The sequence below is a fragment of the Ostrinia furnacalis genome, unplaced genomic scaffold (genome assembly GCF_004193835.3).
Source record: "Ostrinia furnacalis isolate ACB-3 unplaced genomic scaffold, ASM419383v2 OfSCF1734, whole genome shotgun sequence".
NCBI lineage: Eukaryota > Metazoa > Arthropoda > Insecta > Lepidoptera > Crambidae > Ostrinia > Ostrinia furnacalis.
Window position 1 is genome coordinate 218,124 of NW_021131973.1, and position 14,749 is coordinate 232,872.

Sequence of the window (14,749 nt, forward strand, 5' to 3'; positions counted from 1 at the left end):
TTTTATGCAGATATTTTTAATTATTTATCTTTACTAAAACAGCGTACGCTGTCAATCTTTCATCACTGATTAAAAACCATTGATCAATTAAGTACTTTGTAAAGTTTTAATCAGATACATGGCTTTACCTACAGCGCGACCTTCACAAAACCTGACGTGGACACACAACAACGAATCTTACTCACCTAAAAATTAGGTTGAATTTGTGAATGGGCTATCTCATTGGATATCACAAACTGTGCCCAGACGCAGGCCGTTCAGTCCGTTTTCAATTGTCTTGCAATATGCACTGATCACTCGTTTTTTTTAAGTCGATTGTTGACAATGTCAGTGAGTGCTTGATTCTAAAACAGAGCAAGGTTTGTTGCGAACTTTTTTAAATATTACTAAAAAAACTTTCAAATTTTTTACTAAAATGTTTTAATTTAACGTTTTATAATTAATGCGAAAAAATATTTTGACGTCCTTATCAATTAAAATTTTAATGTTAGATAAAAAAGACAATTTGTTCTGTAAACCAATACCAATTACGTATCTAAGTAGCTAGCACAAATTAAAAGCTACCTACCAGAATTATGTTTCAATCACCTGTGACATACCTACTTATATTCCAAATAAAACATTAAAAGGAGCAATGTACCAATATACGCGTCTCTACAACTCAAGCGTAATCCACCTGTGTCTAAAATAAAGAACTAAATAAATATTTTATGTCACGATGTTGTTGCTTAGAAACAATCAGATAAATTTAACTCGTATTGATCCTTTACTAAGCCATGAAATTATCATAAAAATAACTGCCCGTCATGACATTTTAACAAAATACTGATTTATTTTGTAAAATTAAAACAACTCACGATGCACTTCCCAAGAATATGAGGGTAATGTAGGGCGTTTGTTAATTACAATAAACATTAATAAAGAATTTATTGTACCTTTATTATGTTAATTAAAAATAACAATACATATTTTATTTTTTGAAATCACACTATTTAAGGTTTTTAAAGGATTATACTACTGCCATAATATTTTGTAATAAATTGAGTGTGTAACAGAATACTAACGTCCATATACACAAATATTACTATGATGACACATGAACCAATCACAGAGCTCTATTCAACGCTGTGCGTTCGATTTGCTACTTCACTTAAGCAAGCATCGTTTGTGAATACAGGCGGAATATTGTTACAATAGAATAAACTCAAAGATTTTCGCCTGTGATTTAATGTTTCATTATCTTTGTATTCGTAAATAATCTCGTAGAAGATTTACGAAGCACCATTAATATAACTTTCATAACATGTAAGATTCGTTTATTTTTCTTTAGAAAATAAGGCTTTCTTCATAATGTATCAGATCGAAACTTTTTATCTTTTTATTTTCTTCGTTCATACGTTTAACTTGAATGAAAAGCACAACTCTTCTGAACGTGTGCCATGGAGTTTATCTTACTATCAAGTGACGTAGGGTTTCTTATGGTCCCCTCTCGTACTAATAAAATTCTACTTTAGAATTTGCTCTTGATTTGCCGTTTCATAATAAAAGCCTACATCCAAAGATTACTAAATACAAATATGTTTTTAAACAAGCAAATATTGTCTATTTATAGTAATAATGTACCTATACTGTAGCTCAATGTTGTTGTTTCAAATTAAGTAAATGCTTTTAGTTCCAATATGCCGGTTGTTTGGTTTACTAAAGTTATCAAATCACACAGGCCTTGCAAATATTGTAGAGTTTCTAAATCTATTGTTTGCAATATCTAAAATATTCGAATTTTGGATGCAAATACCGAATCACATATTTGCAATTCATAATACATACCTAAAATTGGATAAATCTATATTTAGTTTTAGAGAGCATTAGAAGGAGTTATTAATACATTCGAAAATGTGGTCAAATCCTTAGTTTACGTTTAGTTTATTGGTTCAACGAACGTTAAATTACTAAGGGCTGATTTTTCAACCGTCAGATATCTTTTAACTGAAGAATATAAACATGTTGATATATTTCCCATACTGAAACTGTCTATGTGCCAAACTTATTCTTCAGTTAAAAGTTATCCGACGATTCATAAATTAGCTCTAAATTGTTTAACTATTTAAGTATAATTTTTAAAATCGTCGTCCTACTGATAGGATAGTGGAGAAGGCCCTAGTCAACACTATGTTAACTTGGCATAATACTTTTGAGTTTGATAAAAAAACATTGGATCAAGGACAGAAAGTCCTAAATAATTTAACTCAAGTACTTAGGTACCTATATCTGTTGTGTGATAATGAAATTCCAAGAAAAATCGTGAGCTAGTAAAAATATCTATCTTTACCAATTTTGTAACGGTAAGTCACTCTGTCAGTTATTTGTTGATATGGGTTTTGATATAAAATTATATTGAGTTTTGGAGCAAAAATGCGCCACTTTTTTTCGCGATTGAAGGTTATTGGTCCAATCATCTGTCAGGATAAGGGATATAAATCATATTTATTTTCTACAAAAATAAAGAGAGCTTTACGATAATTTACACTTTGGAACCGTTTTTTTATTATTTAGTCTAAAATAATCTACTTTAACACTACGACATGCGGGAGATACCATGAGTTGAAGCTAGTCTTCAAAACAACCGACATTGTTAACTGGAACTCGTTACTTTTTACACAAAACGTTTATTTACTACTTGCTTATATGATTAACACCAATCTTAACATTCCAAGGTTTCATTGGTTTCTATAAACGGCTACTCTCAAATGGATTGATGGCGGACTTTTCCATAAATGCACGCAAATCATATATCGTTCCTTATGAGGAACATTATTTTATGCTTTTGTCTTTTTTCGTCATAGGACAAGGTCGGGATGTCGTAACAGTGCAACAGTGGCCGTGACAGTTGAATTTTGTTTTGTTTCGGAAATTCTCCATTGTTTTTTTGGTGTGTTCATTTTGGCTGGCGGAAAATTAGGTTCGAATTCGTACTTCAGTGGTTTAATTATGAAATCGAACTCTTTCACCAAGAGAAAGAGATTAAATTTCACTGCTATATTATTTCCCAAATCCAAACCGTAAAAGGCATGTGTACCACCCACACTTTTAATGTTAAAAAGCCTTATTTCTGAAGGATAGCTAATTTTACCTTTCAAACTTTCTTTTATTACGGAAAAGCTTTATACAGGGTGGAATTTTGTAATGCCACCTGGAAGGAAAGTACTGAAAATACTGTAGATAGAAAATTTTACTCAAAGGAAACATTCCTTTATTTTTGAAAAAAAAGAGAACTGCATTCAAAGACTTCTCGAAATTTTTTGAAAATTCACCACCATACCATACAATTTTCTGTAAATAATTAAAATAATTTAAGATTTTATGGTTTTCCTTTCATTTGATTTATCAAGTTTGTTAGAGAGAATTCATCCTTATACTTAACCCTAACGATCTATGCAATAAAAATACAGGGTGTAATTTTTAACAGATTTTAGTTGGTTCGATTCCCGGGCGTACCAAGCAATTTATTAGAAATCTTTGAATGCAGTTTTATTTCTTTTTAAAAATAAAGTAATGTTTTCTTTGAGTAAAATGTTCTATCTACAGTATTAAGAGTACTTTCCCTCCAGGTGGCATTACAAAATTCCACCCTGTATAAATGGCGCTATACACCCTGCGGTAATGTATGTCCCTCTCTTATTACAAGAATGAGAATGAGAGACATATCTGCTTGTTTAGCTATCAAAGCAGAGAATCCAAAGCCATTTCATAAAATCTTAGCGAAGTATATAGCTGCTGAGTACCTACCCTCATTGTAGAATCAGAAGGCTTACACAACGAGTGCGTGTTTGATGGAAGTCTTTTCCTTCAGCAAAGTCAAGGTTAAATTCTAATCAAATAAGGATAATCATAAAATCTTGCTTCTGAGCGGCGAAGAAATGTAAATAGGGTTCCTATTGCTCTACTTCTGAGTAACTTGATAATAGGAATGGGTTATAAAGCAAGTGTTTGAATTAATCCGTCAGTTAACTTATCAAAAAGTACTAAACACGTATTTTTCACTTTTCTAAACTAATGAAAAATTAAAGAGAAAGCGTGCCAAAGTTCAAAAGAAGAGGCCTGTGACGTCAAAGTGTGATTAAAAGTGTAGCACTTTGTGACGTCACGCGGAACTTCATCGCACCATAACTTCGTTATTACTTGTTTGATAGACAAATAAAAATATACGTGTCCAATACTCGTATTTTTTGATATACATATAATTGACGGATTAAGTTTTCTTTTAGGATACTAGCCTATTGTTATTTTTGATTCTCTTGCCCCAATAACAGTTTAACTTTACATCGTGACTTAGTCTGAAATCGGACTCACACGGTCAGTTGAACAGATGATTTGAACTGTCGTACATCCGTGACCGTGAATCTCGATGTCTAATTCTTACTTACATTACATTGTTAATAGATACTTAACATAGAAGTTTTAAATGGAAAATACAATAAAATTGGTTGTTTATTTACTTAAACGTGTAAGCGAGCATTTAACCCATTATAGACTGAGTTTTCTTAAAGTGTCAGATTTTCGTTTTTTTGAAATATGTTCATAATTATGGTCTACATAATGCTATACAAGCATTAAAAAAATGATCCGACCTGTAATCTAGAAAAAAAATGCTGGTACCATATGGTACCGCTAGCCTCTTACCGTGTCAGTCGGTTAAAACATAACTTTATCATGGACTTTATAAAAATAGGGTAAATTATATATTTTATTATTATTATTATATGTATTAATATACAAGCAAATAACAGAAGTGATATTAAATGTAAAAAAAACTATATATTGGGTAAGGAATATTAATTTTTATCTTTGAATATTCAAAAATTTGGAATGGAGCTTGGCATTGCACGCTGCACTTAGCCCCACGTAACATTTCCTATAACTCTAATATTGTTCGAGAGTTGCAATTATCTCGAGTTCGTTCTATAAATATCTGCTTCGTCTTGGGACCTTCATCGTCCTCCAAAACTGCCAATGTTTCGTGTAAGTTACATCTAAAATAAACAAAAACCCATGGTTTTGTAAAGTATAGGAAACTATTTTACTTTATCTTCCTGTATACCTTATATACCATTGAATATATCACATACTTCCCAATAAATACAGTAAAAACTAAAAATCATAAAATAATTAAAAAGACACGGTAAGCGGCTAGCGGTACCGTACGGTACCAGTAATTTTGACATACAATATTTCCAATTATTATTACCGATCGACGTAATTTTACACCATTTTACAATAAGAGCACTTATGGAGAATACAAGATTGTAACAAAATCAGTATTTCACTATCACAAAAAAAAAATATGATCACTTACTTGAATGGCGCGTCAATTTTTAAGAGAAAATTTTGATGCGCTCACTTCAATCATTTATTACACACAACTGAAAAGAATAACTGTCAATTTTTATTCCTAGAAGCATAGACCATATCTATTGGCTACGACTTGCATCAATCAGAGCACTGCATCTTTTCACGTGTTAATTTATAGAGCCAAATTAAAACACACAAAAAAGTGGTACCATATGGGACCGCTAGTCTATAATGGGTTAAGTATAGTTTGTAACATTTCTAGTATTTTTTTATAACTTACACGAGACACTACGTAATTAAAATACCACACAATATTGCAATTACGCAAGCATGTATATTACAGGTATAATAATATGCTCATATTTGTCATGGTGCCATATGGTGTTACGTGATAGTGTTTTATTAGTTCAACAACCTGCGTATGATGTATGGTTAATTACCATTGTTAATTAGATACCGTTTCTTCTGCAGACATTGTGACTAAGTTTGTTTTTTCTCAGTATGTGCTGTGCAAATTGTGCCAATTGGAGGTCAAAATATAGTGAGAATGTTATACAGGGTGTCCCAAAAAGTGGTGTCAAGCTGAAGCCTAGAGGTAGCCCTAGTGATGCTCTATCCCTGTATAACATGTAGACCAGGCCTGGCTCACTCCGCGCGGTACATCCGATAATTACCTACAGCGAAACGCCCCGCCGGCGGGTATTATATCAGTCGAGTGTCACGCGCGCGCCCGTCAGGACGCTGGCGTGCATTGTAGTATGATTATAATTCTATGATCGAAGTATTATTTAAAAATGGACATAAAGAGAAAGAAATATTGTGCGGCGTTCGGGTGTTTAAATTCGAAAATAAATTTACCGGATTTATCTTTTTTTCGCTTCCCAAAGATGCTGAAAGGTATGTTGACCATGTAGGTAATCAATAATTCTTAGGATAGTATAGGAACCTAACCTTCTATGACTACTGCTTAGAATGCGTTCGTTCGTTTCAGCCAAATGACGTCCACTGCTGGACAAAGGCCTCTCCCAAGGTTTTCCATAATGAATGCGTACTTACCTACATACGTACCTCATTACAAATAAGTAGATTAATTATTTTTTCACTAGACAGCAACCCTAACAGCGTAAGAAGAGTTCAGATGCACGCGATAGAAAGAGACAAAACTTGTAGGTGAATAAAATTGTAGGTACGTAGTGCTGTGCGAGCTGAATTCCACTGTATCGCGTCGTAGCAAGACTCGCATTTATTTAAATCGTCTTGCGGAGTAATCCTTCTGTACCTGTACTATTGCTTATTCTGTGTGTAGACATCATTTTACATTAAATTATAGAGATGCCAATTCTGTGAGCAAAATTGTAATTATGTTTTTCAAGTTAAACTTTGTTTATTAAAACAATAACAGTGAAACACGTGGAGTATTATCACAATATGATTACGAAAGAAAATTAATAATTTGTAGAAACTTTGTTATTGTAATTATTTTCATTTCAAGCTGATAAATTCTTAGAACCCTGTCTACTTCAACGTACACTCCCTCTTGACAGCTCTTTAGACGTCGTTTAAGAGGAAACTTAAGGTTTTATACCTTATTACATTTTATCGCTTGTTTTTAGGCCTTGGTTAAACTTCCTCCCAGGCAAACTACATAAATTTTGCAACTATGTCAGTTCCTTGTTGGTAACGTAGAAATGTAATAAACTGTTAAAAAGGCTTCGTATCATGTAACTTATAATTTTTAGATATGAATCATGTTAAAAAAGTGAGACAAATTTATTGTAATTTATATAGCCTGAAGGCATGGACGTGTTGTGATTATATTCATACTAGCTGTGCCCGCGTGAAAACCTGTTTTCGCAACATTTTTCATTATTACTCTGCACCTATTACTCGTAGCGTGATGGTATATAGCCTATAGCCTTCCTCAATAAATAGGCTATCTAACACTGAAATAATTTTTCAAATCGGACCGGTAGTTCCGCATGGGCATGGGCAGGGCACATAGTACGCAGAACTGACGGCCGATGGGGCAGAAAGGTTCTGGAATGGAGGCCGCGTACCGGAAAACGCAGCGTGGGACGTCCACCTACAAGGTGGACCGACGACATCGTAAAGGTAGCAGGGAAGCGCTGGACGCAGGCCGCTACCAATCGATCAACATGGAAAGCATTGGGGGAGGCCTATGTTCGTGGCAGTGGACGTCCTGTGGCTGAAATGATGATGATGATGATGATGACCGGTAGTTCCTGAGATTAGCGCGTTCGAGTAAACAAACAAACAAACTCTTAAAATATGATTAAAATACAGATCGGTAACGAAAACGTTAATAAGTGCGTTGAAGTGACGGTGGACAGTCGCAACTATCAAAAAACTGATGGAAAGATAAGCGGTATTGATTGATTTATAAAAACGGATACGTCACGCGAGATGAGATAAGAAGTTGTATCTGATACACCTGACTGAAGTATGTAAGTACTTGAGCGTAAATTAATAGTATTTTAGTTCTTCGTGAGTCCGTTATTTAGGTTTCAGTGTGACCCTTTCTACCCAAAGATTATTGGATTGAATTCCCACGTAGGACACACAAACATTTTATAATTGTACTTTTTTGACATTACAGGCTTTCAAAGACACGGGTCTTACTATTTTAATTGAAATGTAACGCGAAAGTTTAAAATCTTATATTACAGGCTGATAACTTATGGCTCGGAAACGTGGCCTCTCACTATAGGCCTTATACAGAAGCTCAAAGTTGCACAGCGTGCTATGGAGAGGGCTATGCTTGGTGTTTCTTTGCGAAGTCGAATCAGAAATGAGGAGATCCGTAAACGAACCAAAGTCGCTAACATAGCCCGACGGATTAGCAAGCTGAAGTGGCAATGGGCAGGGCACATAGTACGCAGAACTGACGGCCGATGGGGCAGAAAGGTTCTGGAATGGCGGCCGCGTACCGGAAAACGCAGCGTAGGACGTCCACCTACAAGGTGGACCGACGACATCGTAAAGGCAGCAGGGAAGCGCTGGACGCAGGCCGCTACCAATCGATCAACATGGAAAGCATTGGGGGAGGCCTATGTTCAGCAGTGGACGTCCTATGGCTGAAATGATGATGATGATGATGATTACAGGCCAGGCTTTATCCATAAAAAGAACTTAATCCCGTACGATGGAACGTAGAGCCGCTCCAATTCAGCCATGTTAATGAAGTTTGACACTACTAGGATTGTGATGGCACGTTACGAACCAAACATATTCTTGCTAGTACAAAATTTAATCAATGAACAAGCTTGCAAGAGATTTCGTGTAAACACGAGTTTGAGCCGATTTATGGCTTCCAATTTCGTTGTGATAAATCCGATTTTGTGACGTGGATTTACTGAAAGATAGGGTTGAGTTTGTCAGTGAATTATCTCCTATTTAATTAAAATCAAAAGACTTTAAAAGTTAACTATTAGAAATTATTGAAACTCTCGAACTGTTAATTTATTTTTGAAATAGGCCAACGTCTATAATACTGCCTGAAGATAACAATGAAAGCTTTAAAAATTAGAAAATACCTACTTTACGGTTCCCTCTAAAAAGGATGCATCAGCAATTCTTCCTATGTTGTATGTCAACAGGAGAAGAATTTGCTGATTTTTATTTATATGCCTGGAAATAAGATCGCATACCAACAGGTATATAAGCCACCGGCGTCACAAAACACCGTCATACGAAAATATGTATGTAAAAATATGCCGGTAGCAGCGTTTTGTGGCTGTGGCGTGAGGTCCGTGTGCGGCGACCCTAAGGTAACAAGCTTATTTGCTGGTTTTTTAAATAAAAAATAATGCAAATGTAGTGAATTTTGCTAAAACAACTAACGTAGGTAGGTAGGTAGGTAACTTTTAATGTAACTGACAGGTCCGTAAAAACTTCTTAATTTGAAATTATAATCTGGATTCACTGTAATAGGCATTTGCTTATGTGCTCCTAATGTCTTATTATTTTGTGTAGACAATTTTAGTAAATAATAGTTATTTATGTTATGACCAGATGTAGATGAGAGTAAATTCTACAACTTTAAGGCTCAGTTGCACCACCTAACTTTAACGGTAACTATGACGATAACCGGTGCTTTTTGTATGGAGTTTGACAGATTTTTGACGTTTGTCAAAGTTAAAGTAAGATGGTGCAACCCACCCTAACGGTTTCCGGTGTGTGTATGTGGTACCCGGAGGAAGTTAACTGTCACATTTTAAATTGACCGAGTCTGCGTTTGACAAAAATTCAACCTGATTTTAAATTTACATTTACGTAAACGTAAAATGTGGTTTGCTCTCATTTTCTGCCACAATTACCTATAGTTGACCATTGTCGTTAATATCTGTGACAATTTAATTTAATTGGTGTAAAAGCAGTTGTCAAGGTGGTCGTCTCGGGTGAACGAACCAGCTGATAGCTAGTAAATAAGCGACGATTAAAGGCAGTTGGCGAGAGCGTGGCTCTAGGTTTTAGCTAAGCTCGCCTTGATCTACTTCAATTCTATTACGTTGGACTAGTGATTTTCTTTTTTATTTGGCTCAACTTTGGTGAATACTCGTATAATTGGCTGGTTTTTGTAGGCTGTAGAAAGACAGAAATACTTATTTGCATATTAAAGAACAATGGGACATGTTGTATGAACTCCGTCCCCAGAACTAAGAATAGCACTTTAATACCTACCTTATATTATGATAGCACATGCTAATACTATAATTTTATTATATGACAGCTCAAGTCTGATATGTCTCGGAAAAAAGATATCGATTATAGACCGGGACGAATCGACTATAGACTTTAGTGACATGGTGCATTCTATGATCTCCGGCTTTATAACAAACGGCGGCAAATTAAACGAAGCCACTTGAACTTAAAATAGTTGCTCTTTTAGAACAAAACATTATTATAAATGCTACATATTTTCCAGTAAATAAAGAGCTGGTGCCTTTACAAACAGTTGTCTAGGTTAATTATATTGACGGGATTGCTACCATGAACCTTAATTTCGAGTTTCCGATATTTTGGCACTATTACAAGCGCCATGATCACGGAGTAACTGAGGAAACTGGCGGGTGAGATAATAATTATTCTGTTAGTAACTATGAAAGTTTAAAACAATATGTTATCTAGGTTATTTCCTGACCTAAAATTATTCTCTTTAGGTGAAATGAAGTGCGAAAATCCTCGTGTACACAAAATGTCCATTGTCCAGACTTCTGCTGGGCTCAGGTGGTTGTAAAAATATTCTTGGCACTAAAAACCTTCGCCCTTCCATTAGCCTTTGTGAAATTGTTTGCGAGGAAGGGTAAGAGAAACATAAAATATTTTATGCAAAAAGATATACATTAAAAATTATAATTTTGCTTCGTAATAAAGCGTTCACTTACGAAATAAAGACAAAGCAATTTTCAAGAAATTGGGTAAAGAAATATATTTGACCTCCAAATGCTTTTCGTCAGAAAAAGGAATTACAGAGATTGAGAATATCTCCATATTTAGGCTAAATTAATTTGGAGAGAAAATTGGTAGATACAATATTTAGTTTAATTATAGAGTATAACGTATTACTGTATTTTAATTCCACACAAGAATCAAAAGATCTTAACCATCAAATCTTACGCGAGAAAAGTCACGGAAAGAGCTTGTATAGTTAATTAATACTAAACTACACGTAACATATACCGCCATACTTCTTAGTTCCGGCCCTTCTCTCTTCCCATTTACAATGAAAACTCCTTGATTTGACTGACTGAAAGTTTTCGAACTTTAATTCATTCAGTGTGCCTATCATGAGTTTACGTTAGGAGAGCTCGCTAGCGAATACGTCAAAAAATTCTATGAAGATTTTATTTCTTGAAAGTAGCCGCTAGGGGTGCTGCACAATATGTCATACATTTAAATGTCATTTTTTACGCAGTCGCTAGCGAGCACACCTAACGTAAACTCATGGTAGGCACACAGTATTGTTGGTGACAAGACACAATAGAGTTTCCACCAAACAGTCCTCGGCAAGCTTCGGAAAGTATAAACTACAACAATAACTCAATCTAGACCGCAAAGTAGTAGTTTTCATACAAATAAACTCGCGCCTTGATACAAATTGTTAAATTTTTGTTGCAAAATCAACCCTCTCACAATTCACTTAAGATACAGTTTTCAGCTTGAGTGCCGTCCACACAGATCTAAAGAACGTGTTGGTCTTAAGTTTTAAATTAGTTCCATAACTAAGATTAAAGTTGAAACTTGGATTATAATTTGAACTTTTTGAATAAGAAGCATCCTTTATTTTTCTGGAAGAAACAGAAAGTCTAATACGTCACGTATATGACTTGTAGCCTCTTTTAATTTTATCTGCGACTTGGGTCTCTAACGCTATTTTTTTCTTTTTGTATCCATCTAGCTCTTTCTCACAAAGCGAGATGCTGGCACGAGTGACAGAGATAAACAATCTCATAAATACAGAAATGATTTGGGTTGCCCCACTGGACTTAAAGCCTCGTTAGTCACTTCGAAAATCAATTTAACTTGTTACCAACTAATTGCCAAAACATTCACGTTTCAGGTACTTGGACAAGATGGAGGCAGAAAAAAAACAGAACCTGCCGATGGAGAACTTCAGCTCTACGTAAGTTTCATACATTCTTATAAATAAATGTAGTAAAGTAGTCAAGCATGTCAAATGTCATGTTGCCAAAAGGTAGGTACTCATTGGCACTTCACCACGACCTGGTGAAGGCAACGGGAAGCACCTGGATGCGGGATTTTTTGAAATTTTGCCTGTCTCTAGCAGTAAACGCTTTTGTAAGATAGGATTCTTCTTTAACAAAAAAAAAATCATGTAAAGCAATGCCAAGACAAGTGTAATACACATGCATACAAGTGCTTTCACTGTAAACGTTTTCAGATCTTATGGAGAACTCTCATCATCGCGTATAGAGTTCTGCTTGAATCCCAGTCTAACGCCCGTATTCGCAAACATTACTATAAGGTCTCACAGTGGTAGCACAGGGTGACACACGAACCAATAACAGAGCTCTATTCAACGCTGTGCGTTCGATTTGCTGCTTCACTTAAGCAAGCATCGTTTGTGAATAACTTAATACGGGCGTTAAGTTCTTTTTAAACCCTAAACTTTAGTTAAAATGGCCGTTTCGTGAGAGTGATGTTGACACTTCTAATAGGCTTATCAACAGAAAGTAATTCACTAACTAGGCTTTAAATTTTGTGCTTAAGTTGGGAAATTCCTTGAATAACGAAGGCTTCACTTACCAGATCCAAACCTCAACAATATTTTATATCGGAAATATTATTATAAGTTACTCGTGTAGACCATAAATAGAATACTTTGACATTGCCTGTTGTTTTAAGATAAAAATAACATTAAAAAGGCTACAAAACATTTAGAGGGCCTAAGCCCAATCTAAATTGGCTTCGTCCTTCTTATTTCTCCCACGTTTTGAAAGACATACCTTAAGTGATTTATTTTCAATAGAAAAGGAATACCCTTACGTACAAGAAACACCGACTAAGTAGTCCAGTCAATAAAGCATTATAGATGGAAAACTGTAGAACACAATTTCTGACTTCAGGACTTTATTTAGACTAGTTAGGAGGTGAACATAGCAAAAGTCCCCGCCCTTAGCCCTTGAGCCGGCGGGGAGAGGGGGGTTTAAAGGTGCCACTTTTCGGTTTTTCGCTTAATCCTCGGAAACTATGCGTCCTAGTGACATGACTACTTTGAACCAAAAAAAGCATATTCAATTTGCTACAGGTGAGATCGACAAGTTTTTCTATAAATTGTTTAGTTTTCGCGGCATCTGCTCTAGAAGGTCTGTAATATTGGAAATTTTATTTATAGTGTTTGCTCAATGTTGATTTAGTCGATTTTCTCCTGAAAGGAACATGTAAGACAACAATAAAATTTCCAATTTTACAGACCTTCTAGAGCAGATGCCGCAAAAACTATACAAGATATAGAAAAACTTGACGGTCTCACCTGTAGCAAATTGAATAATCTTTTTTTGGTTCATAGTAGTCATGTCACTAGGACGCATAGTTTCCGAGGATTAAGCTTAAAACCGAAAAGTGGTACCTTTAAACCCCCCTCTCCCCGCCGGCTCAAGGGCTAAGGGCGGGGACTTTTGCTATGTTCACCTCCTAACTAGGCTAAATAAAGTCCCGAGGTCAGAAATTGTGTTCCACGGATTTCTCTCTACACCGTCGTTAAGGCATTCATTGACTGGACTAAAGATGTAATTTCCTACGTTTGTTAGCTTTTTAGTTGCAATGAGTCTATTTTATGTTAAGGTAAAGATAAAGGAGTTAGCCAAAAAAAATCCAGAATCGCCAGAAACTTCATATTTTATGTGCCGCTTTAATAAACAACTTCAAAAACAATTTGTCTAAATATTTCAGTATTGTGTTACGAATTCAAAAAGTATTTTTGTGATAGATAGCTTAGATTTATCGAGGAAGGCTATGGCTGAAAATCATCACGCCATGCTAGCATGCTAGCAGCATAGGAGCGGAACATTAATCAAAAATGTTGCAAAAACAGGAAAAAAAAATTTCGGCGCGAGCGTAGTCGCAGGCACAGACATAGCTTAATTACTTTTCCAAATAACCCATAGTGCGGACTATAATAAGTTTCTCTGTGATGTAAGTAAAGCTCAAAGCTTTAACACTTGCTCTTTCAACTATAATTTTCTTAGTTCCTTAACCCTCGCTGTACGAGGTGGGGTGTGACACACCCCAGGCCTTTAAAAATCGTCATAATTTTAAAAATTTGTAAGTGCTAAATTTGAAATTCTCAGTAGCTGGAATTATGGCGCTGCTTCTTCAAACAGCGTTGCAAAATCAGTCCAGCGGTGACTACCAACTTAGTTACATGCCTTTGAAGTGTGTGTGGGTGTCACACACCCCACCTGGTACGGGACGTTGTTAAAAAGTTTAAAAAAATATCTAACAGTTTTGGTTTATTTTATATATTTTTAGCTTTGTTAATTGAATAAAAATCAATACAAATAATATTTTTCGTGATTTTCACGGAATCTGAAATTTTCAAGCACTTTTAATCAAATGAGATGACTTTTAGTGCGAATCTGGAAGTTTAGTACTGAGATCCGAAGATGTATGTGAACATACACTTATGGGCTACAATTTATACTTGGTGATACAATTTATGGGCTACTGAAATGGAATAACATATTTTATAAATAAATAAAATTGTTTCGCTCCCATTTTATGCATTGAGCATACTCATTTCCTTTCATCAGAATTGGGGTAAATTAAAATACGATGATCAAAATAAATTTATACCCTTTCAGTTTTTAATTTACTTTTAAATTATAAGTAATTATCTTGTACTTTGTTAAATAAAAAC

At 35.1% G+C, this 14,749-nt stretch overlaps 1 protein-coding gene across 2 annotated transcripts in view; it reads left to right on the forward strand.

The window, feature by feature from the left end:
• The first annotated feature begins 253 nt into the window (after positions 1-253).
• Positions 254-14,749, forward strand: part of LOC114353539 (proton-coupled amino acid transporter-like protein pathetic) — a 40,506-nt gene continuing 26,010 nt past the window's right edge. Inside the window, exons 1-2 of one of the 2 annotated variants that reach the window (XM_028305580.1) lie at positions 254-359; positions 11,930-11,992. In XM_028305580.1, coding sequence (XP_028161381.1) covers positions 11,943-11,992 — 50 coding nt within the window. In that variant the 5' untranslated portion in view covers positions 254-359; positions 11,930-11,942. The remainder of the gene's footprint in view (positions 360-11,929; positions 11,993-14,749) is intronic. The other variant, XM_028305581.1, reaches the window with a different exon arrangement.